Source organism: Bactrocera oleae, chromosome X (assembly GCF_042242935.1).
Source record: "Bactrocera oleae isolate idBacOlea1 chromosome X, idBacOlea1, whole genome shotgun sequence".
NCBI lineage: Eukaryota > Metazoa > Arthropoda > Insecta > Diptera > Tephritidae > Bactrocera > Bactrocera oleae.
This window is the reverse complement of record NC_091541.1, coordinates 67,501-91,942: the sequence shown is the minus strand read 5'-3', so window position 1 is coordinate 91,942 and position 24,442 is coordinate 67,501. Positions and strand designations below refer to the sequence as shown.

Below are 24,442 nucleotides of genomic sequence, written 5' to 3'. Positions count from 1 at the left end.
ATGAAGTAATAAATTTTCATATAAGTATTAATTGTATAAAGTCTATGAAGTAATAAATTTTCATATAAGTAGTAAATATATAAAATCTATGAAGTAATAAATTTTCATATAAGTATTAATTGTATAAAGTCTATGAAGTAATAAATTTTCATATAAGTATTAATTGTATAAAGTCTATGAAGTAATAAATTTTCATATAAGTATTAATTGTATAAAGTCTATGAAGTAATAAATTTTCATATAAGTAGTAAATATATAAAGTCTATGAAGTAATAAATTTTCATATGAGTATTAAATGTATAAAGTCTATGAAGTAAAATATAAAGTCTATGAAGTAATAAATTTTTATATAAGTATAAAAAATATAAAGTCTATGAAGTAATGAATTTTCATATAAGTATTAAATGTATAAAGTCTATGAAGTAATAAATTTTCATATAAGTATTAATTGTATAAAGTCTATGAAGTAATAAATTTTCATATAAGTATTAATTGTATAAAGTCTATGAAGTAATAAATTTTCATATAAATATTAATTGTATAAAGTCTATGAAGTAATAAATTTTCATATAAGTATTAATTGTATAAAGTCTATGAAGTAATAAATTTTCATATAAGTAGTAAATATATAAAGTCTATGAAGTAATAAATTTTCATATGAGTATTAAATGTATAAAGTCTATGAAGTAAAATATAAAGTCTATGAAGTAATAAATTTTTATATAAGTATAAAAAATATAAAGTCTATGAAGTAATGAATTTTCATATAAGTATTAAATGTATAAAGTCTATGAAGTAATAAATTTTCATATAAGTATTAAATGTATAAAGTCTATGAAGTAATAAATTTTCATATAAGTATTAAATATGAAGTCATACAAGTTAAAAATTTAAAAAAAAAAATCGATTGTAAAAATACTTTTGATGTTATTAGTTGTATTATGACCATGACGATATTTGAAAATGATATAAATTACCCACGTATATATGAGTTTTTAAATTTTAAATAGGTTAAAAGAATTTTTCCATATATTTTCGGGTTGGTAACGTCAACATGGGAGAGAACATTTATAACAAATTTGCACAAATCTGCTCAAATTGACATATACTGAAATAGTACTTATATGAAAATTTATTACTTCATAGACTTTATACATTTAGTACTTATATGAAAATTTTTTACTGCTAGGAAATGTATTATACTTTTATATATTTGAATTCATTATGTTAGTTTATTAGTAAGAAATTGTTTTTAAATACTTATAAGTATGAATATTACTATACTTATATGATTTATGTATTTAGTACTTGTATGAAAATTTTCATACTTGTATGACTTTATTTACTTAGTATTTATATGGAAATATTTTTTACTTTATATGTATTTTTAAGTAAATATGAAAATGAAAGTTGATTTTGTGTGCCTTTTTATTCCTGGTTTTTATACAGTTAGTTTAAATAGAAATAGATTTTGTTTTATACAAAACTCTATATTCTGTACTAACATATTGTATATAATGAGCGTTTTTTATTCCTGGTTTTTATACAGTTAGTTTAAATAGAAATAGATTTTGTTTTATACAAAACTCTATATTCTGTACTAACATATTGTATATAATAGCGTTTTTTATTCCTGGTTTTTATACAGTTAGTTTAAATAGAAATAGATTTTGTTTTATACAAAATTCTATATTCTGTACTAACATATTGTATATAATGAGCGTTTTTTATTCCTGGTTTTTATACAGTTAGTTTAAATAGAAATAGATTTTGTTTTATACAAAACTCTATATTCTGTACTAACATATTGTATATAATGAGCGTTTTTTATTCCTGGTTTTTATACAGTTAGTTTAAATAGAAATAGATTTTGTTTTATACAAAACTCTATATTCTGTACTAACATATTGTATATAATGAGCGTTTTTTATTCCTGGTTTCCTACAGTTAGTTTAAATAGAAATAGATTTTGTTTTATACAAAAACATAAAAAATCTATTATTCTATACTAACATATTGTAGAAATAAATATTAAACAATATTTTAGTTTTATTTGTGAGCTATTCTAATATTTACTCATAAAATATATGTGTAAAAGGATGGTTTTTAAATAAAATAAAATATTAAAGTGTTGCACCCGAAAATACTTTTTATCATATATTTATTATTGAAATAAATATAATAGAATTTGAAATTATTAATTTCAAATCAAGAAAAAAATGTATATACTCTTAAAAAAAGGTATATATATTACTATATGCATTGAAATAAAGTAAAATGTATAGAATGATATTATTTGAAAATTTTGCCAATATAAGAAGAAATATCGTTCTTACATAATAATTAAATAATAATATGTATAGAGAACGAAAATTCTTTTCACGATACCAAAACAAAAATTAAAAAAATCCATTACAAAATCACACAATAGAAATGAAATATAATGAAAAAAAATATAATAAAGAAAGAAACATAGAAAAATTGTTGTGTATATTGTAAATGTTTTTATGTTTTGTGTATTTGTGTATAATTTTCAAATAAGAAAATATCATTTTAAACTTTTATATAATATAAAAAATATTATATAAAAAAGAAATATATATTATTCTGGTTGATCCTGCCAGTAGTTATATGCTTGTCTCAAAGATTAAGCCATGCATGTCTAAGTACAAACAAATTAAAAGTGAAACCGCAAAAGGCTCATTATATCAGTTATGGTTCCATAGATCGTTAACAGTTACTTGGATAACTGTGGTAATTCTAGAGCTAATACATGCAAAATAAACACGGACCTTTTGGAACGTGTGCTTTTATTAGGCTAAAACCAAGCGATTATTCGATCGTTATATTGGTTGAACTCTAGATAACTTGCAGATCGTATGGTCTCGTACCGACGACAGATCTTTCAAATGTCTGCCCTATCAACTTTTGATGGTAGTATCTAGGACTACCATGGTTGCAACGGGTAACGGGGAATCAGGGTTCGATTCCGGAGAGGGAGCCTGAGAAACGGCTACCACATCTAAGGAAGGCAGCAGGCGCGTAAATTACCCACTCCCAGTTCGGGGAGGTAGTGACGAAAAATAACAATACAGGACTCATATCCGAGGCCCTGTAATTGGAATGAGTACACTTTAAATCCTTTAACAAGGACCTATTGGAGGGCAAGTCTGGTGCCAGCAGCCGCGGTAATTCCAGCTCCAATAGCGTATATTAAAGTTGTTGCGGTTAAAACGTTCGTAGTTGAATTTGTGCTTCATACGGGTAGTACAACTATAATTGTGGTATGTACATTACCTTATGTATGTAAGCGTATTACCGGTGGAGTTCTTATATATAATTAATACAATGTATTTTTTATATATTCCTCCTATTTAAACCTGCTTCAGTGCTCTTCATCGAGTGTTGTTGTGGGCCGGTACAATTACTTTGAACAAATTAGAGTGCTTAAAGCAGGCTCCAAATGCCTGAATATTTTGTGCATGGAATAATGAAATAAGACCTCTGTTCTACTTTCATTGGTTTTTAGATCAAGAGGTAATGATTAATAGAAGCAGTTTGGGGGCATTAGTATTACGACGCGAGAGGTGAAATTCTTGGACCGTCGTAAGACTAACTTAAGCGAAAGCATTTGCCAAAGATGTTTTCATTAATCAAGAACGAAAGTTAGAGGTTCGAAGGCGATCAGATACCGCCCTAGTTCTAACCATAAACGATGCCAGCTAGCAATTGGGTGTAGCTACTACTATGGCTCTCTCAGTCGCTTCCCGGGAAACCAAAGCTTTTGGGCTCCGGGGGAAGTATGGTTGCAAAGCTGAAACTTAAAGGAATTGACGGAAGGGCACCACCAGGAGTGGAGCCTGCGGCTTAATTTGACTCAACACGGGAAAACTTACCAGGTCCGAACATAAGCGTGTAAGACAGATTGATAGCTCTTTCTCGAATCTATGGGTGGTGGTGCATGGCCGTTCTTAGTTCGTGGAGTGATTTGTCTGGTTAATTCCGATAACGAACGAGACTCAAATATATTAAATAGATGCTTTCAGGATTATGGTGTTGAAGCTTATATAGCCTTCATTCATGCGTTCATCTTGAATGTACAAGTGTTTGAATGTGTTTATATAAGTGGAGTCGTACCTGTTGGTTTGTCCCATTATAAGGACACTAGCTTCTTAAATGGACAAATTGCGTCTAGCAGTAACGAGATTGAGCAATAACAGGTCTGTGATGCCCTTAGATGTCCTGGGCTGCACGCGCGCTACAATGAAAGTATCAACGTGTATTTCCTAGACCGAGAGGTCCGGGTAAACCGCTGAACCACTTTCATGCTTGGGATTGTGAACTGAAACTGTTCACATGAACTTGGAATTCCCAGTAAGTGTGAGTCATTAACTCGCATTGATTACGTCCCTGCCCTTTGTACACACCGCCCGTCGCTACTACCGATTGAATTATTTAGTGAGGTCTCCGGACGTGATCACTGTGACGCCTTGTGTTTCACGGTTGTTTCGCAAAAGTTGACCGAACTTGATTATTTAGAGGAAGTAAAAGTCGTAACAAGGTTTCCGTAGGTGAACCTGCGGAAGGATCATTATTGTGTTCCTATCCGAAAAGAAAAAAAAATAATTATATAAAAACAAAATAAAAAAAAAGAATAAAAAAGAAAAAAAAGTTTTCTTTTTGTTCTTTTCATTCAAAATGTTTTGAATTATACAATGTTTTGAATGTTTTTCTGTTTTTTTTTTTTTTTTAACTCCTTGTAATGCATTATGACAATATATATTATATTGTGAACTTCGCATACATTGTATTTGAACGCAATAAAAAAACCTTTAAACATATAGCTGTGCTTATTATTTATATAGAAAATAATATTTAATTGTGATATTTATATAAAATATTATAAATGATAAGTTAACTTGTTCACATTAACGTGTGTAATACCTTTTTTTTATGGTATTTTCTATTTGTGATTAAAAACATGTTGAAAAATTTAAAAAAAGAAAACGCACAAATAGAGAAGAAAATAATATATAAAAGGTATTACTGTTTTTGTTGACCTAAGACATGCGCAGCTGCAAATGTTTGGGTTTAAAATTACAATTTATTGAAAGATGTTTTAAACTTATGTATTAAAAATTTATTATTGATTAATTATTAATACTTTCAATAAATTAAAATTCTTTGACTTTGAATTAAAAAAATACAAAAAAATTATCACTCTAAGCGGTGGATCACTCGGCTCATGGGTCGATGAAGAACGCAGCAAACTGTGCGTCATCGTGTGAACTGCAGGACACATGAACATCGACATTTTGAACGCATATTGCGGTCCATGCTGTTATGTACTTTAATTAATTTTAAAGTGCTGCTTGGACTACATATGGTTGAGGGTTGTAAGACTATGCTAAATTAGTTGCTTATTCTTTTAGTCAATTAATAGAATTTAAGCATATGGCATATTATTGGATTGTATTTTTCAATCCATAATATTAATAGCATAAAAAGAAATATAGAAAATATATTCTTGAATACCTCATATTTGAACGAAAATTTATGATAAATGAGAATCTTAGTATTCCCATAAAAGAAAAAATTTTCAACATTATTTAAATTATATTAAATAATACATAAGAGGAATGTCTAGCATAAAATAAATTTTTATTCTAGAATTAATTCACTCTATTGTATTGAGAAAAATTTATAATAAAAAAAAATATATGATATGTGGAGGAATAATGTTGTTAATTTTATTAATTATTATATTATGAATTTTAAAAAGGGATGAAAAGATTGAATAATATTGAGTAATCAAGATATAAAAATATATTTCTTTAAAATAGCAAATAGCAAAAAAATTAAATAAAAATAAACAAATCAATCTAAAATATATTTTATACAACCTCAACTCATATGGGACTACCCCCTGAATTTAAGCATATTAATGAGGGGAGGAAAAGAAACTAACAAGGATTTTCTTAGTAGCGGCGAGCGAAAAGAAAATAGTTCAGCACTAAGTCACTTTGTCTATATGGCAAATGTGAGATGCAGTGTATGGAATATCTTAATATCTAGTATGAGAAATTAACGATTTAAGTCCTTCTTAAATGAGGCCATTTACCCATAGAGGGTGCCAGGCCCGTATAACGTTAATGATTACTAGAAAGATATTTCCAAAGAGTCGTGTTGCTTGATAGTGCAGCACTAAGTGGGTGGTAAACTCCATCTAAAACTAAATATAACCATGAGACCGATAGTAAACAAGTACCGTGAGGGAAAGTTGAAAAGAACTCTGAATAGAGAGTTAAATAGTACGTGAAACTGCTTAGAGGTTAAGCCCGATGAACCTGAATATCCATTATGAAAAATTCATCATTATAACTGTAGTATTTAATTTTAAATATTATAGTAATAGTGTGCATTTTTTTCATATAAGGACATTGTAATCTATTAACATAATAAAATATTTATCAAAAGATCATTGGTTTTTAAGTTTATTCAAATTAATTTGCTTTTAGCTTATTAACATAGAATAATTACTGATGATTTGATAAAGTGTTGATAGATTTTATTATATATAATGCTAAAATTCTTTTGAATTTTACAATAATATTATTATCATTGATTTTAATATTAATTGTATGCATTTATATGATTAACAATGCGAAAGATTCAGGATACCTTCGGGACCCGTCTTGAAACACGGACCAAGGAGTCTAACATATGTGCAAGTCATTGGGTTATATTAAACCTAATGGCGAAATTAACTTAACTGTATTAATAATGGGATTAATTTTTAATGTATTACATTATTAATTCAATCCCGGGGCGTTCCATATAGTTATGTATAATGATAATTTATTATTATTTATACCTCTAACTGGAGCGTACCTTGAGCATATATGCTGTGACCCGAAAGATGGTGAACTATACTTGATCAGGTTGAAGTCAGGGGAAACCCTGATGGAAGACCGAAACAGTTCTGACGTGCAAATCGATTGTCAGAATTGAGTATAGGGGCGAAAGACCAATCGAACCATCTAGTAGCTGGTTCCCTCCGAAGTTTCCCTCAGGATAGCTGGTGCATTTAAAAATTATGTAAAATAATCTTATCTGGTAAAGCGAATGATTAGAGGCCTTAGGGTCGAAACGACCTTAACCTATTCTCAAACTTTAAATGGGTAAGAACCTCACCTTTCTTGATATGAAGGTTGAGGTTATGATATAATGTGCCCAGTGGGCCACTTTTGGTAAGCAGAACTGGCGCTGTGGGATGAACCAAACGTAATGTTACGGTGCCTAAATTAACAACTCATGCAGATACCATGAAAGGCGTTGGTTGCTTAAAACAGCAGGACGGTGGACATGGAAGTCGTAATCCGCTAAGGAGTGTGTAACAACTCACCTGCCGAAGCAACTAGCCCTTAAAATGGATGGCGCTTAAGTTGTATACCTATACATTACCGCTAAAGTACATGATTTATAATACAATTTCGGTTGGATTATAAATTTTGAAACTTTAGTGAGTAGGAGGGTACAATGGTGTGCTTAGAAGTGTTTGGCGTAAGCCTGCATGGAGCCGCTATTGGTACAGATCTTGGTGGTAGTAGCAAATAATCGAATGAGACCTTGGAGGACTGAAGTGGAGAAGGGTTTCGTGTGAACAGTGGTTGATCACGAGTTAGTCGGTCCTAAGTTCAAGGCGAAAGCCGAAAATTTTCAAGTTTTAATGAAATGAAATGAATGAATTTTTATTCCATAGTAATTAAACACTTGAATAATTTTGAACGAAAGGGAATACGGTTCCAATTCCGTAACCTGTTGAGTATCCGTTTGTTATTAAAAATGGGCCTTGTGCTCATCCTGGCAACAGGAACGACCATAAAGAAGCCGTCGAGAGGTATCGGAAGAGTTTTCTTTTCTGTTTTATAGTCGTACTACCATGGAAGTCTTTCGAAGAGAGATATGGTAGATGGACTAGAAGAGCATGACATTTACTGTTGTGTCGATATTTTCTCCTCGGACCTTGAAAATTTATGGTGGGGTTACGCAAACTTCTCAACAGGCCGTACCAATATCCGCAGCTGGTCTCCAAGGTGAAGAGTCTCTAGTCGATAGAATAATGTAGGTAAGGGAAGTCGGCAAATTAGATCCGTAACTTCGGGATAAGGATTGGCTCTGAAGATTGAGATAGTCGGGCTTGATTGGGAAGCAATACCATGGTTTATGTACTCGTTCTGGGTAAATAGAGAATTTCGATTCTTGTTCCCCGGATAGTAGTTACGTAGCCAATTGTGGAACTTTCTTGCTAAAATTTCTAAAGGATTTATTATTGTATAGATACTTTTTAAATTATAACGATTATCAATTAACAATCAATTCAGAACTGGCACGGACTTGGGGAATCCGACTGTCTAATTAAAACAAAGCATTGTGATGGCCCTAACGGGTGTTGACACAATGTGATTTCTGCCCAGTGCTCTGAATGTCAAAGTGAAGAAATTCAAGTAAGCGCGGGTAAACGGCGGGAGTAACTATGACTCTCTTAAGGTAGCCAAATGCCTCGTCATCTAATTAGTGACGCGCATGAATGGATTAACGAGATTCCCTCTGTCCCTATCTACTCATTCGTTGTTTGGATTCCGACGCGAATAGACGTGCGTGCGCATCGTTGTGATTAGTGATTTTCGGTGATTTTTCGGCATTTCCTTTTGAGCGATATTTGTTTACGCGTTAGCATAAGCACCGTTGCTTTTCGAGTGTGTGAAATTGTTGCTACAATTTCTTGCGGAATTTCGCTTTGTGCGAGTATTCGCGTTTTGTTGTTAGTGCTCGGGTACGTGACCGCGAGTGTGTTTTTATTTGTGTAAGGGCACAATTGGCGTGTTTCTTGGGCATTTTTCGGTGAATAGCGGTAAGTACATATTTTTTAATATTGTGTACAGTACCTTTAGGTGCTACCGCAACGTGGTCGTTCACGTTGTTGTTGGTGGGGGACTTTTTGCACAGCCCCAGTTTTGTGCCGTATTGTTGGTATTCTTTGCCGGCAGGGTTGCCTATTTGGAGTGTTGTGTTGGGCATCTGGTGTTCAGTTGGCCAGTTTCAGCAGGTTTCGAGCAGGATTGCTCAAAAGGTACCAGCGTCTGTCCAGTGTAGAAGTGAGTGTATCGTGTGTAGACAAACGGTCGTAGCAGTGTGCGTTTAACCCACGGATCGGTTCGGTCCAGCGCCACATCGGTCGACTCGCGGCCGTTACGGGGACATTGATCCGTCCGGCGGTCAATTTGAGTGACCTCTGTCCAGGCTTTTGGCTGGAGTTGTGGGCTGTACCCTAGCGAGAACGCATTAATCGTCCGCTTGGGTCGTCGCTGCTATAGAGCGGGTCTGCGCTAGAGATACTTTCTCCAGCGCGTTCAGTTGCACGTACTTGGCGAGCGGCTGTTTTCGGCATCTGTTGAACTAGTGCCATCTGCGTCAGTGGTAAGTTCGGCGGATCAGCCTACCAAAGGGCGTCCGAAGGCAAGAATGCCTCCACCACGGAGGAGGAGGGTTAAATCCCTCGCTGGGAGTGAGGAGTCCGGTCCATCGGTGGTAACGGTGGACACATCGGGAGACGAGGCGGTGAGGCCATCGGTGAGGTCCCCGCCACGGCGGAAGGCGCGTTTGGGGTCGCCGGCAGAAACGGGGGGTGATGAGGGCGGGAGCGGTAGTGGTAGCGGTTGCGATAACGGTGACACCGCTGAAAAAGCGGCTGTTCACCCCGCAAAGTCGGGCGAGGGCGAAGTGGGTGTTGCGCGCGTTGATACGGGCGCGAAGAAAACGGGCGCTAGCAAAACGAGCGCGAGCAATACGAGCGCGAGCAAGGGCGGTGCGAGCAACCGTGGCGCTCTTAAGGGAGGTGTTGTTGTCGGGGGTGGTGCGGTGAGCCATGTAGCGGCTATAAAGAATATTTCGGCGGAACTTAGCGGAATAGTTTTTGGGGCCGAGAATTTTGATATAGGGATCGCGAAGGGGCTGATGGAGCTTGCCTCGAAGTACGAGGCACTTCTGATGACGGTAGTAACCGAGAATGCCCATCTTCGTGGACAAGTTGACGCCCTTAGAGGAGGCTGTGGAGGACACTCCTCGCCGCCGAGCAGGTCAATGCCGGCTCCATCGGCACCGATGCCTCCGCCCCCAGCACCTGTACTGGAGGCGATTGCACCGGTGGCGCAGAAGCCTGTTGAGACCTGGTCAGTCGTGGTTAGGAGTAAGGGGCCTGCAGCTTCCTCTGAGGAAGTCGTTAAAAAAGTAGTTAAGGAGGTGGGTCCTTCCCTGGGGGTAAGGATCCACGAGGTTAGGCCAATTAAGGGTGGTGGGGCGGTTATCCGCACTCCCTCTGTTTTAGAGAGGGAGAAAGTTGCGATGAACGCGAAATTCGGGGAGGTGGGGTTGGACGTGACTGTCAACCGGAAGTTGGGTCCTCGGGTTGTAGTCCAGGGGGTTCACACGGAGATCTCCCATGATGAGTTCATGGAAGAGTTACTCCGGCTGAACCTTCAGGATTTCAGCCCGGCGTCCCAGAGGTCAGATGTGAGGATGGTCAGTCGTCCCTGGAAGGTGGCCCCTGATGGTAGCACCAATGTCGTCCTTGAGGGTACGGACAAAATGATGTCCGCCCTCTTGGAGGCAGGTAGGTGCTACATCAAGTGGTTCTCCTTCCGGGTGCGACCGGATAGCCCCGTTGCTGGCTGCTTCCGGTGTATGAGTTTCGACCATAGAGTGGCTGTGTGTAGGGCCAAATCAGATGTCTGCCGGAGGTGCGGTCAGGAAGGCCACAGAGCTGCCAGTTGCGTCAATGCACTCCATTGCCGCAACTGCGCATTCAAGGGTAGACCAGCTGGGCATCTTATGATGTCCGCTGTCTGCCCGATATACTGTGGCATTGTTGAGCGCGCTCTCGCCAGACACTGATGGGGGGAATTATACAGTTAAACTGCCAGGGGGCGTATGCCGTAATGTGTGAATTGGGGGGGTGTATGGCTGAGGGGAGGTGCGGCATTGCCTTACTCCAGGAGCCCTACGCCACCAATGGTGTGGTTCGGGGTCTTCCTGGTAGTTTCAAGGTCTTCACGGACCTTGGGGCTAATGCTGCAATTGTTGTGAGTGATCCCAACTACGATTGTGTAGTTGTGGATTCCTCACAACTGGGTGTATGTGTCGCGATAGAGGGGGAGTTCGGTAGGCTGATTGTAGCTAGTTTGTACTGCAAATTTAGCGAGCCCCTAGAGCCCTACCTGGGCTACATGGATAAGCTACTACTACTTGCGAGTAGTAGCCCATTTATCCTAGGGCTGGATGCGAATGCCTCGTCTTCGATGTGGTTTAGTAAGGTATCCCGGCATTCGTCTGGATATCAAAGCCACAGTCGAGGCGAGGCATTAAGTGAATGGGTGGTGGCTAAAAACCTCCACATTGTGAATGAGCCGAGTGAATGGTACACGTTTGATGGGCCTGGGGGCGTGAGTGACATTGACGTGACGCTTATGAATCAGGCAGCAGATAGGGCGTTCGTAGCTAGATGGGAGGTTAAGGGAGGGTGGGGATTGAGTGATCATAATTTGATCCAAATTATGGTTACTCCCAAATCCCCTCCCTCGCTGTATGAGAGTCCATTGCGGCGATGGCGTACCTCTGGTATCGACTGGAACCAATATGGACGATCTGTCAGGGAAGCGGTATTGGGTATACCGCTTAGAGCGTTTGAGGATTTGGGGGTTGATGAGCAGGTTGCTCGTCTTTATGAGGTAGTGTGGGGGGTTAATGATAGGGTACTTAGAAAGTGTGAAAGTTTTATCGTTAGGAAAATTAAGTGGTGGACGCATGAGTTAACCTTGAAGAGGAGGACTGTCAGGCGATTGAGGCGAAAGTTTCAACGCGCTCGGCGGTCCAATTCTGACAGGCTGTCCCAGCTTAGGCATGAACTTAGTTGTGCTGCTAGGGAATATAAGGATATGTTGGTAAAAGTTAAAGAAGAGGAGTGGAGGAGTTTCGTGAGTGAGAATAGGGACGACCCGTGGGGTCAGGTCTATAGGATCTGCCGGGGTCGTAAGAGGGAGGACGTTACCTCTCTTCGCGTTGGTGACACTATGTTATCAACGTGGAGAGAGTGTGCGGGGGCTTTGTTAGGAGCGTTCTTTCCTAGGGCGGAGGTTCAGGTACCTCAAGCACAAGAGGTACCTGTCCCTCCATTAGACGATGGAGAGTTGGGGTACGCCTTTGGCCTGGTCAGGTCTAAACGGTCCCCAGGTTTTGATGGTTTGAACGGAGAGATGTGCAAAAGCTTGTGGAAGTTCATTCCGGAATACTTGGAGGCCATTTATAATAAGTGCGTGTGGGAGGGTTATTTTCCACGCGAGTGGAAAATTGCTAGGGTTGTACCTCTCCTGAAGTCCCCTGATAAGATCAGGAGTGATCCTCGCTCTTATCGGGGCATCAGTCTCCTTCCAGTACTTGGAAAAGTGCTGGAAAGAGTTATGGTGGAACGGCTTCAGGAGCTAACGCGGGGTATGTGGTCGGATAGACAGTATGGGTTCAGGAAAGGACGCAGTGTAGAGGATGCGTGGTTCTACGTTCAGGGTGCTGTTAGGGAGAATGTCAACAAATATGTCCTTGGCATATTTGTTGACTTCAAGGGGGCATTTGATTACCTAAGCTGGGATCGAGTGTTGCAACGGCTGGAGGAGCTTGGCTGTCCGGAAATTACTCTTTGGCGGAGTTACTTTTCGGACAGAAAAGCCTCTCTAGTCGGAATGAATGGGAGTGTGGAGATCGGAGTGGTTCGTGGCTGCCCGCAGGGATCCATCTGCGGTCCATATATTTGGAACCTCATGATGGACTCTCTGCTTGGACAGCTCGAACCCCTCTGTAAATGTTGTGCGTATGCGGACGACCTTCTCCTTCTGGTTGAAGGTCGATCGCGATTTGAGTTAGAGCGGGCGGGAGGACAATTTTTAGAAATTGTAAATAGTTGGGGTTTAGGTGTGGGGGTTGACATATCGATGGACAAAACGGTGACAATGCTGCTTAAGGGCAGATTGTCTCCGGTTCGTCCACCGATTGTCCGTGTGAATGGGGTCAGCATCAGGTATGTGACGCAAGTCAAATACCTGGGGCTGACCATGAGTGAAAGAATGTGTTTTACTCCACACTTGGCGAATTTGAAGGAGCGACTGCAGGCGGTCGTAGGCAAAGTGCGACGCATCTTGAGGAGCGATTGGGGCCTTGGACGCCGTGCTGTTCGCACCATATACCGTGGTCTATTTGTGGCTTGTGCCACTTATGGAGCCGCAATATGGTGGGAAACAGCGATGACGGTCTCTGGTCGCCGAAAACTCCTCTCGGTGCAACGTTGCATGATGCTTGCATGTTTGCCTGTATGTCGCACCGTTTCAACGGATGCGATGCAGGTTTTACTAGGTGCACCCCCTCTTGACCTGATTGTCATACAGCGTGCTGTTGCTTTCAGGTTAAGAAGGGGCTTGAGTGTGTCATTGCTGCGGAATGACTGGATTTCCGATGATGATGTGGAGAGGGAGGGGTATCTAGGGAGCAAGAGGCTTCTAGATGATAGGGTTAGGAGTAGGTGGCAAGACCGTTGGGACAATAGTCCTAACGGTCGGGTGACTTATGAGTACATCCGGGATGTTAGGTTCGTTGAGGGTAACCCAGACTTCAGATTTTGTCTGAGTCTGGGTTTTTTGTTAACGGGGCATGGGCCTCTGAATGCATTTTTGCATCAGAGGCACCTTTCTGATAGGTCGGGGTGTTTATGTGGGGCGCGATGTGAAGACTGGGCTCACTTGATCGCGGAGTGCCCGATGTACTCGGACATTAGGGATCTAGGGGGTATGGGGATTAGCTGGACTGATGGACGGTTAGATGTTAGCGGTGTGATCTCCACTAGTCGGAATGCCGAACAGTTAGGGTCGTTTGCGCGTGAATTGTTTAGGCGGCGGAGGCGTTTAACTGTGAGTTAGGGTTAGCTTCTTGTGTGAAAGGTGTGTGAGTGTAATGTGCGTATGGGGTTCAACCCTTGGTTACCAGTCCAGAGCTGTATGGAGGCTCAACTGGTAGTAGCTTCGGCTACGAGGTCTGACCGGAGACTTAATTCTGGTACCACGGGGAGCAGGGGCCCTTGGAGTTCGCTCCAACCTGCTCGTGCGGACTGGCCCTTCGGGGAGTATCGTGGTGGTTGTGGTTTATACCCAAATGCGGGAAGAACTGACGTTTTGTCAGTTCAATGTGGAGTTGCATTGCAACCGGGTGCCGGACCCAAAGTACGGCAGAGGTTTTAGATAGGCCTCGAACCTTACCAAGGTGTGTAGTGTGTCCATTCCACACTACCAATCGGTACTGAAATATGCCTAGCATTTTCGGGGCGCTGATCAACGCATTGTATTGATACGCTGTGCTTTTGAGCGCCGTGAGATAAGGCCGTCGACGGCAGGTACTCACGTTAAACACACCGGACGTTGTCCCTATCTACTCATTCGTTGTTTGGATTCCGACGCGAATAGACGTGCGTGCGCATCGTTGTGATTAGTGATTTTCGGTGATTTTTCGGTATTTTCTTTTGAGCGACATTTGTTTACGCGTTAGCATAAGCACCGTTGCTTATCGAGTGTGTGAAATTGTTGCTACAATTTCTTGCGGAATTTCGCTTTGTGCGAGTATTCGCGTTTTGTTGTTAGTGCTCGGGTACGTGACCGCGAGTGTGTTTTTTCGTGCAAGGGCACAATTGGCGCGTTTTTTGGGCATTTTTCGGTGGAATAGCGGTAAGTACATATTTTTTAATATTGTGTACAGTACCTTAGGTGCTACCGCAACGTGGTCGTTCACGTTGTTGTTGGTGGGGGACTTTTTGCATAGCCCCAGTTTAGTGCCGTATTGTTGGTATTCTTTGTCGGCAGAGTCGCCTATTTGGAGTGTTGTGTTGGGCATCTGGTGTTCAGTTGGCCAGTTTCAGCAGGTTCTGAGCAGGATTGCTCAAAAAGTACCAGCGTCTGTCCAGTGCTGAAGTGAGTGTACCGTGTGCAGACAAACGGTCGTAGCAGTGTGCGTTTAACCCACGGATCGGTTCGGTCCAGCGCCACATCGGTCGACTCGCGGCCGTTACGGGGACATTGATCCGTCCGGCGGTCAATTTGAGTGACCTCGGTCCAGGCCTTTTGGCTGGAGTTGTGGGCTGTACCCTAGCGAGAACGCATTAATCGTCCGCCTGGGTCGTCGCTGCTATAGAGCGGGTCTGCGCTAGAGATACTTTCTCCAGCGCGTTCAGTTGCACGTACTTGGCGAGCGGCTGTTTTCGGCATCTGTTGAACTAGTGCCATCTGCGTCAGTGGTAAGTTCGGCGGATCAGCCTACCAAAGAGCGTCCGAAGGCAAGAATGCCTCCACCACGGAGGAGGAGGGTTAAATCCCTCGCTGGGAGTGAGGAGTCCGGTCCATCGGTGGTAACGGTGGACACTTCGGGAGACGAGGCGGTGAGGCCATCGGTGAGGTCCCCGCCACGGCGGAAGGCGCGTTTGGGGTCGCCGGCAGAAACGGGGGGTGATGAGGGCGGGAGCGGTAGTGGTAGCGGTTGCGATAACGGTGACACCGCTGAAAAAGCGGCTGTTCACCCCGCAAAGTCGGGCGAGGGCGAAGTGGGTGTTGCGCGCGTTGATACGGGCGCGAAGAAAACGGGCGCTAGCAAAACGAGCGCGAGCAAGGGCGGCGCGAGCAACCGTGGTGCTCTTAAGGGGGGTGTTGTTGTCGGGGGTGGTGCGGTTAGCCATGTCGCGGCTATAAAAAAAATTTCGGCGGAGCTAAGCGAAGTAGTTTTTGGGGCCGAAAATTTCGCTATAGGGACCGCGAAGGGGCTGATGGAGCTTGCCTCGAAATACGAGGCACTTCTGATGACGGTAGTAACCGAGAATGCCCATCTTCGTGGTCAAGTTGACGCCCTTAGAGGAGGCTGTGGAGGACACTCCTCGCCGCCGAGCAGGTCAATGCCGGCTCCATCGGCACCGATGCCTCCGCCCCCAGCACCTGTACTGGAGGCGATTGCACCGGTGGCGCAGAAGCCTGTTGAGACCTGGTCAGTTGTGGTTAGGAGTAAGGGGCCTGCAGCTTCCTCTGAGGAAGTCATCAAAAAAGTTGTTAAGGAGGTGGGTCCTTCCCTGGGGGTAAGGATCCACGAGGTTAGGCCAATTAAGGGTGGTGGGGCGGTTATCCGCACTCCCTCTGTTTTAGAGAGGGAGAAAGTTGCGATGAACGCGAAATTCGGGGAGGTGGGGTTGGACGTGACTGTCAACCGGAAGTTGGGTCCTCGGGTTGTAGTCCAGGGGGTTCACACGGAGATCTCCCATGATGAGTTCATGGAAGAGTTACTCCGGCTGAACCTTCAGGATTTCAGCCCGGCGTCCCAGAGGTCAGATGTGAGGATGGTCAGTCGTCCCTGGAAGGTGGCCCCTGATGGTAGCACCAATGTCGTCCTTGAGGGTACGGACAAAATGATGTCCGCCCTCTTGGAGGCAGGTAGGTGCTACATCAAGTGGTTCTCCTTCCGGGTGCGACCGGATAGCCCCGTTGCTGGCTGCTTCCGGTGTATGAGTTTCGACCATAGAGTGGCTGTGTGTAGGGCCAAATCAGATGTCTGCCGGAGGTGCGGTCAGGAAGGCCACAGAGCTGCCAGTTGCGTCAATGCACTCCATTGCCGCAACTGCGCATTCAAGGGTAGACCAGCTGGGCATCTTATGATGTCCGCTGTCTGCCCGATATACTGTGGCATTGTTGAACGCGCCCTCGCCAGACACTGATGGGGGGGATTATACAGTTAAACTGCCAGGGGGCGTATGCCGTAATGTGTGAATTGGGGGGGTGTATGGCTGAGGGGAGGTGCGGCATTGCCTTACTCCAGGAGCCCTACGCCACCAATGGTGTGGTTCGGGGTCTTCCTGGTAGTTTCAAGGTCTTCACGGACCTTGGGGCTAATGCTGCAATTGTTGTGAGTGATCCCAACTACGATTGTGTAGTTGTGGATTCCTCACAACTGGGTGTATGTGTCGCGATAGAGGGGGAGTTCGGTAGGCTGATTGTAGCTAGTTTGTACTGCAAATTTAGCGAGCCCCTAGAGCCCTACCTGGGCTACATGGATAAGCTACTACTACTTGCGAGTAGTAGCCCATTTATCCTAGGGCTGGATGCGAATGCCTCGTCTTCGATGTGGTTTAGTAAGGTATCCCGGCATTCGTCTGGATATCAAAGCCACAGTCGAGGCGAGGCATTAAGTGAATGGGTGGTGGCTAAAAACCTCCACATTGTGAATGAGCCGAGTGAATGGTACACGTTTGATGGGCCTGGGGGCGTGAGTGACATTGACGTGACGCTTATGAATCAGGCAGCAGATAGGGCGTTCGTAGCTAGATGGGAGGTTAAGGGAGGGTGGGGATTGAGTGATCATAATTTGATCCAAATTATGGTTACTCCCAAATCCCCTCCCTCGCTGTATGAGAGTCCATTGCGGCGATGGCGTACCTCTGGTATCGACTGGAACCAATATGGACGATCTGTCAGGGAAGCGGTATTGGGTATACCGCTTAGAGCGTTTGAGGATTTGGGGGTTGATGAGCAGGTTGCTCGTCTTTATGAGGTAGTGTGGGGGGTTAATGATAGGGTACTTAGAAAGTGTGAAAGTTTTATCGTTAGGAAAATTAAGTGGTGGACGCATGAGTTAACCTTGAAGAGGAGGACTGTCAGGCGATTGAGGCGAAAGTTTCAACGCGCTCGGCGGTCCAATTCTGACAGGCTGTCCCAGCTTAGGCATGAACTTAGTTGTGCTGCTAGGGAATATAAGGATATGTTGGTAAAAGTTAAAGAAGAGGAGTGGAGGAGTTTCGTGAGTGAGAATAGGGACGACCCGTGGGGTCAGGTCTATAGGATCTGCCGGGGTCGTAAGAGGGAGGACGTTACCTCTCTTCGCGTTGGTGACACTATGTTATCAACGTGGAGAGAGTGTGCGGGGGCTTTGTTAGGAGCGTTCTTTCCTAGGGCGGAGGTTCAGGTACCTCAAGCACAAGAGGTACCTGTCCCTCCATTAGACGATGGAGAGTTGGGGTACGCCTTTGGCCTGGTCAGGTCTAAACGGTCCCCAGGTTTTGATGGTTTGAACGGAGAGATGTGCAAAAGCTTGTGGAAGTTCATTCCGGAATACTTGGAGGCCATTTATAATAAGTGCGTGTGGGAGGGTTATTTTCCACGCGAGTGGAAAATTGCTAGGGTTGTACCTCTCCTGAAGTCCCCTGATAAGATCAGGAGTGATCCTCGCTCTTATCGGGGCATCAGTCTCCTTCCAGTACTTGGAAAAGTGCTGGAAAGAGTTATGGTGGAACGGCTTCAGGAGCTAACGCGGGATATGTGGTCGGATAGACAGTATGGGTTCAGGAAAGGACGCAGTGTAGAGGATGCGTGGTTCTACGTTCAGGGTGCTGTTAGGGAGAATGTCAACAAATATGTCCTTGGCATATTTGTTGACTTCAAGGGGGCATTTGATTACCTAAGCTGGGATCGAGTGTTGCAACGGCTGGAGGAGCTTGGCTGTCCGGAAATTACTCTTTGGCGGAGTTACTTTTCGGACAGAAAAGCCTCTCTAGTCGGAATGAATGGGAGTGTGGAGATCGGAGTGGTTCGTGGCTGCCCGCAGGGATCCATCTGCGGTCCATATATTTGGAACCTCATGATGGACTCTCTGCTTGGACAGCTCGAACCCCTCTGTAAATGTTGTGCGTATGCGGACGACCTTCTCCTTCTGGTTGAAGGTCGATCGCGATTTGAGTTAGAGCGGGCGGGAGGACAATTTTTAGAAATTGTAAATAGTTGGGGTTTAGGTGTGGGGGTAGACATATCGATGGACAAAACGGTGACAATGCTGCTTAAGGGCAGATTATCGCCGGTTCGTCCACCGATTGTCAAGGTGAATGGGGTCAGCATCAGGTATGTGACGCAAGTCAAATACCTGGGGCTGACCATGAGTGAAAGAATGTGCTTTACTCCACACTTAGCGATTCTGAAGGAGCGACTGCAGGCGGTCGTAGGCAAAGTGCGACGCATCTTGAGGAGCGATTGGGGCCTTGGACGCCGTGCTGTTCGCACCATATACTGTGGTCTATTTGTGGCTTGTGCCACTTATGGAGCCGCAATATGGTGGGAATCAGCGATGACGGTCTCTGGTCGCCGAAAACTCCTCTCGGTGCAACGTTGCATGATGCTTGCATGTTTGCCTGTATGTCGCACCGTTTCAACGGATGCGATGCAGGTTTTACTAGGTGCACCCCCTCTTGACCTGATTGTTGTACAGCGAGCTGTTGCATTCAGGTTAAGAAGGGGCTTGAGTGTGTCATTGCTGCGGAATGATTGGATTTCCGATGATGATGTGGAGAGGGAGGGATTTCTAGGGAGCAAGAGGCTTCTAGATGATAGGGTTAGGAGTAGGTGGCAAGACCGTTGGGACAATAGTCCTAACGGTCGGGTGACTTATGAGTACATCCGGGATGTTAGGTTCGTTGAGGGTAACCCAGACTTCAGATTTTGTCTGAGTCTGGGTTTTTTGTTAACGGGGCATGGGCCTCTGAATGCATTTTTGCATCAGAGGCACCTTTCTGATAGGTCGGGGTGTTTGTGTGGGGCGCGTCGTGAAGACTGGGTTCACTTGATCGCGGAGTGCCCGATGTACTCGGACATTAGGGATCTAGGGGGTATGGGGATTAGCTGGACTGATGGACGGTTAGATGTTAGCGGTGTGATCTCCACTAGTCGGAATGCCGAACAGTTAGGGTCGTTTGCGCGTGAATTGTTTAGGCGGCGGAGGCGTTTAACTGTGAGTTAGGGTTAGCTTCTTGTGTGAAAGGTGTGTGAGTGTAATGTGCGTATGGGGTTCAACCCTTGGTTACCAGTCCAGAGCTGTATGGAGGCTCAACTGGTAGTAGCTTCGGCTACGAGGTCTGACCGGAGACTTAATTCTGGTACCACGGGGAGCAGGGGCCCTTGGAGTTCGCTCCAACCTGCTCGTGCGGACTGGCCCTTCGGGGAGTATCGTGGTGGTTGTGGTTTATACCCAAATGCGGGAAGAACTGACGTTTTGTCAGTTCAATGTGGAGTTGCATTGCAACCGGGTGCCGGACCCAAAATACGGCAGAGGTTTTAGATAGGCCTCGAACCTTACCAAGGTGTGTAGTGTGTCCATTCCACACTACCAATCGGTACTGAAAAATGCCTAGCATTTTTGGGGCGCTGATCAACGCATTGTATTGATACGCTGTGCTTTTGAGCGCCGTGAGATAAGGCCGTCGACGGCAGGTACTCACGTTAAACACACCGGACGTTGTCCCTATCTACTCATTCGTTGTTTGGATTCCGACGCGAATAGACGTGCGTGCGCATCGTTGTGATTAGTAATTTTCGGTGATTTTTCGGTATTTTCTTTTGAGCGATATTTGTTTACGCGTTAGCATAAGCACCGTTGCTTGTCGAGTGTGTGAAATTGTTGCTACAATTTCTTGCGGAATTTCGCTTTGTGCGAGTATTCGCGTTTTGTTGTTAGTGCTCGGGTACGTGACCGCGAGTGTGTTTTTTCGTGCAAGGGCACAATTGGCGCGTTTTTTGGGCATTTTTCGGTGGAATAGCGGTAAGTACATATTTTTTAATATTGTGTACAGTACCTTAGGTGCTACCGCAACGTGGTCGTTCACGTTGTTGTTGGTGGGGGACTTTTTGCATAGCCCCAGTTTAGTGCCGTATTGTTGGTATTCTTTGCCGGCAGAGTCGCCTATTTGGAGTGTTGTGTTGGGCATCTGGTGTTCAGTTGGCCAGTTTCAGCAGGTTTCGAGCAGGATTGCTCAAAAGGTACCAGCGTCTGTCCAGTGTCGAAGTGAGTGTACCGTGTGCAGACAAACGGTCGTAGCAGTGTGCGTTTAACCCACGGATCGGTTCGGTCCAGCGCCACATCGGTCGACTCGCGGCCGTTACGGGGACATTGATCCGTCCGGCGGTCAATTTGAGTGACCTCTGTCCAGGCCTTTTGGCTGGAGTTGTGGGCTGTACCCTAGCGAGAACGCATTAATCGTCCGCTTGGGTCGTCGCTGCTATAGAGCGGGTCTGCGCTAGAGATACTTTCTCCAGCGCGTTCAGTTGCACGTACTTGGCGAGCGGCTGTTTTCGGCATCTGTTGAACTAGTGCCATCTGCGTCAGTGGTAAGTTCGGCGGATCAGCCTACCAAAGGGCGTCCGAAGGCAAGAATGCCTCCACCACGGAGGAGGAGGGTTAAATCCCTCGCTGGGAGTGAGGAGTCCGGTCCATCGGTGGTAACGGTGGACACTTCGGGAGACGAGGCGGTGAGGCCATCGGTGAGGTCCCCGCCACGGCGGAAGGCGCGTTTGGGGTCGCCGGCAGAAACGGGGGGTGATGAGGGCGGGAGCGGTAGTGGTAGCGGTTGCGATAACGGTGACACCGCTGAAAAAGCGGCTGTTCACCCCGCAAAGTCGGGCGAGGGCGAAGTGGGTGTTGCGCGCGTTGATACGGGCGCGAAGAAAACGGGCGCTAGCAAAACGAGCGCGAGCAATACGAGCGCGAGCAAGGGCGGCGCGAGCAACCGTGGTGCTCTTAAGGGGGGTGTTGTTGTCGGGGGTGGTGCGGTTAGCCATGTCGCGGCTATTAAGAAAATTTCGGCGGAGCTAAGCGAAGTAGTTTTTGGGGCCGAAAATTTCGCTATAGGGACCGCGAAGGGGCTGATGGAGCTTGCCTCGAAATACGAGGCACTTCTGATGACGGTAGTAACCGAGAATGCCCATCTTCGTGGTCAAGTTGACGCCCTTAGAGGAGGCTGTGGAGGACACTCCTCGCCGCCGAGCAGGTCAATGCCGGCTCCATCGGCACCGATGCCTCCGCCCCCAGCACCTGTACTGGAGGCGATTGCACCGGTGGCGCAGAAGCCTGTTGAGACCTGGTCAGTTGTGGTTAGGAGTAAGGGGCCTGCAGCTTCCTCTGAGGAAGTCATTAAAAAAGTTGTTAAGGAGGTGGGTCCTTCCCTGGGGGTAAGGATCCACGAGGTTAGGCCAATTAAGGGTGGTGGGGCGGTTATCCGCACTCCCTCTGTTTTAGAGAGGGAGAAAGTTGCGATGAACGCGAAATTCGGGGAGGTGGGGTTGGACGTGACTGTCAACCGGAAGTTGGGTCCTCGGGTTGTAGTCCAGGGGGTTCACACGGAGATCTCCCATGATGAGTTCATGGAAGAGTTACTCCGGCTGAACCTTCAGGATTTTAGCCCGGCGTCCCAGAGGTCAGATGTGAGGATGGTCAGTCGTCCCTGGAAGGTGGCCCCTGATGGTAGCACCAATGTCGTCCTTGAGGGTACGGACAAAATGATGTCCGCCCTCTTGGAGGCAGGTAGGTGCTACATCAAGTGGTTCTCCTTCCGGGTGCGACCGGATAGCCCCGTTGCTGGCTGCTTCCGGTGTATGAGTTTCGACCATAGAGTGGCTGTGTGTAGGGCCAAATCAGATGTCTGCCGGAGGTGCGGTCAGGAAGGCCACAGAGCTGCCAGTTGCGTCAATGCACTCCATTGCCGCAACTGCGCATTCAAGGGTAGACCAGCTGGGCATCTTATGATGTCCGCTGTCTGCCCGATATACTGTGGCATTGTTGAGCGCGCCCTCGCCAGACACTGATGGGGGGGATTATACAGTTAAACTGCCAGGGGGCGTATGCCGTAATGTGTGAATTGGGGGGGTGTATGGCTGAGGGGAGGTGCGGCATTGCCTTACTCCAGGAGCCCTACGCCACCAATGGTGTGGTTCGGGGTCTTCCTGGTAGTTTCAAGGTCTTCACGGACCTTGGGGCTAATGCTGCAATTGTTGTGAGTGATCCCAACTACGATTGTGTAGTTGTGGATTCCTCACAACTGGGTGTATGTGTCGCGATAGAGGGGGAGTTCGGTAGGCTGATTGTAGCTAGTTTGTACTGCAAATTTAGCGAGCCCCTAGAGCCCTACCTGGGCTACATGGATAAGCTACTACTACTTGCGAGTAGTAGCCCATTTATCCTAGGGCTGGATGCGAATGCCTCGTCTTCGATGTGGTTTAGTAAGGTATCCCGGCATTCGTCTGGATATCAAAGCCACAGTCGAGGCGAGGCATTAAGTGAATGGGTGGTGGCTAAAAACCTCCACATTGTGAATGAGCCGAGTGAATGGTACACGTTTGATGGGCCTGGGGGCGTGAGTGACATTGACGTGACGCTTATGAATCAGGCAGCAGATAGGGCGTTCGTAGCTAGATGGGAGGTTAAGGGAGGGTGGGGATTGAGTGATCATAATTTGATCCAAATTATGGTTACTCCCAAATCCCCTCCCTCGCTGTATGAGAGTCCATTGCGGCGATGGCGTACCTCTGGTATCGACTGGAACCAATATGGACGATCTGTCAGGGAAGCGGTATTGGGTATACCGCTTAGAGCGTTTGAGGATTTGGGGGTTGATGAGCAGGTTGCTCGTCTTTATGAGGTAGTGTGGGGGGTTAATGATAGGGTACTTAGAAAGTGTGAAAGTTTTATCGTTAGGAAAATTAAGTGGTGGACGCATGAGTTAACCTTGAAGAGGAGGACTGTCAGGCGATTGAGGCGAAAGTTTCAACGCGCTCGGCGGTCCAATTCTGACAGGCTGTCCCAGCTTAGGCATGAACTTAGTTGTGCTGCTAGGGAATATAAGGATATGTTGGTAAAAGTTAAAGAAGAGGAGTGGAGGAGTTTCGTGAGTGAGAATAGGGACGACCCGTGGGGTCAGGTTTATAGGATCTGCCGGGGTCGTAAGAGGGAGGACGTTACCTCTCTTCGCGTTGGTGACACTATGTTATCAACGTGGAGAGAGTGTGCGGGGGCTTTGTTAGGAGCGTTCTTTCCTAGGGCGGAGGTTCAGGTACCTCAAGCACAAGAGGTACCTGTCCCTCCATTAGACGATGGAGAGTTGGGGTACGCCTTTGGCCTGGTCAGGTCTAAACGGTCCCCAGGTTTTGATGGTTTGAACGGAGAGATGTGCAAAAGCTTGTGGAAGTTCATTCCGGAATACTTGGAGGCCATTTATAATAAGTGCGTGTGGGAGGGTTATTTTCCACGCGAGTGGAAAATTGCTAGGGTTGTACCTCTCCTGAAGTCCCCTGATAAGATCAGGAGTGATCCTCGCTCTTATCGGGGCATCAGTCTCCTTCCAGTACTTGGAAAAGTGCTGGAAAGAGTTATGGTGGAACGGCTTCAGGAGCTAACGCGGGGTATGTGGTCGGATAGACAGTATGGGTTCAGGAAAGGACGCAGTGTAGAGGATGCGTGGTTCTACGTTCAGGGTGCTGTTAGGGAGAATGTCAACAAATATGTCCTT

At 44.9% G+C, this 24,442-nt stretch overlaps 1 protein-coding gene, 2 non-coding genes and 1 pseudogene across 3 annotated transcripts; all 4 read left to right on the top strand.

The window, feature by feature from the left end:
- The first annotated feature begins 2,604 nt into the window (after window positions 1-2,604).
- On the top strand, window positions 2,605-4,594 carry LOC138858233 (small subunit ribosomal RNA). Its single transcript, XR_011397428.1, has one exon. It is a non-coding gene; the product is annotated as a small subunit ribosomal RNA (ribosomal RNA).
- Window positions 4,595-5,218: 624 nt separating this feature from the next.
- LOC138858249 (5.8S ribosomal RNA) lies at window positions 5,219-5,397 on the top strand. The gene has a single exon (XR_011397436.1). It is a non-coding gene; the product is annotated as a 5.8S ribosomal RNA (ribosomal RNA).
- A 502-nt stretch (window positions 5,398-5,899) lies between these two features.
- On the top strand, window positions 5,900-8,672 carry LOC138858242 (large subunit ribosomal RNA; annotated as a pseudogene).
- An 853-nt stretch (window positions 8,673-9,525) lies between these two features.
- On the top strand, window positions 9,526-20,634 carry LOC138858048 (damage suppressor protein-like). Its single transcript, XM_070112520.1, has 3 exons — window positions 9,526-9,921; window positions 15,320-15,808; window positions 20,620-20,634. Exons 1-3 carry the CDS (start codon window positions 9,526-9,528, stop codon window positions 20,632-20,634), a joined length of 900 nt encoding a protein of 299 aa, XP_069968621.1.
- The last annotated feature ends 3,808 nt before the right edge of the window (window positions 20,635-24,442 follow it).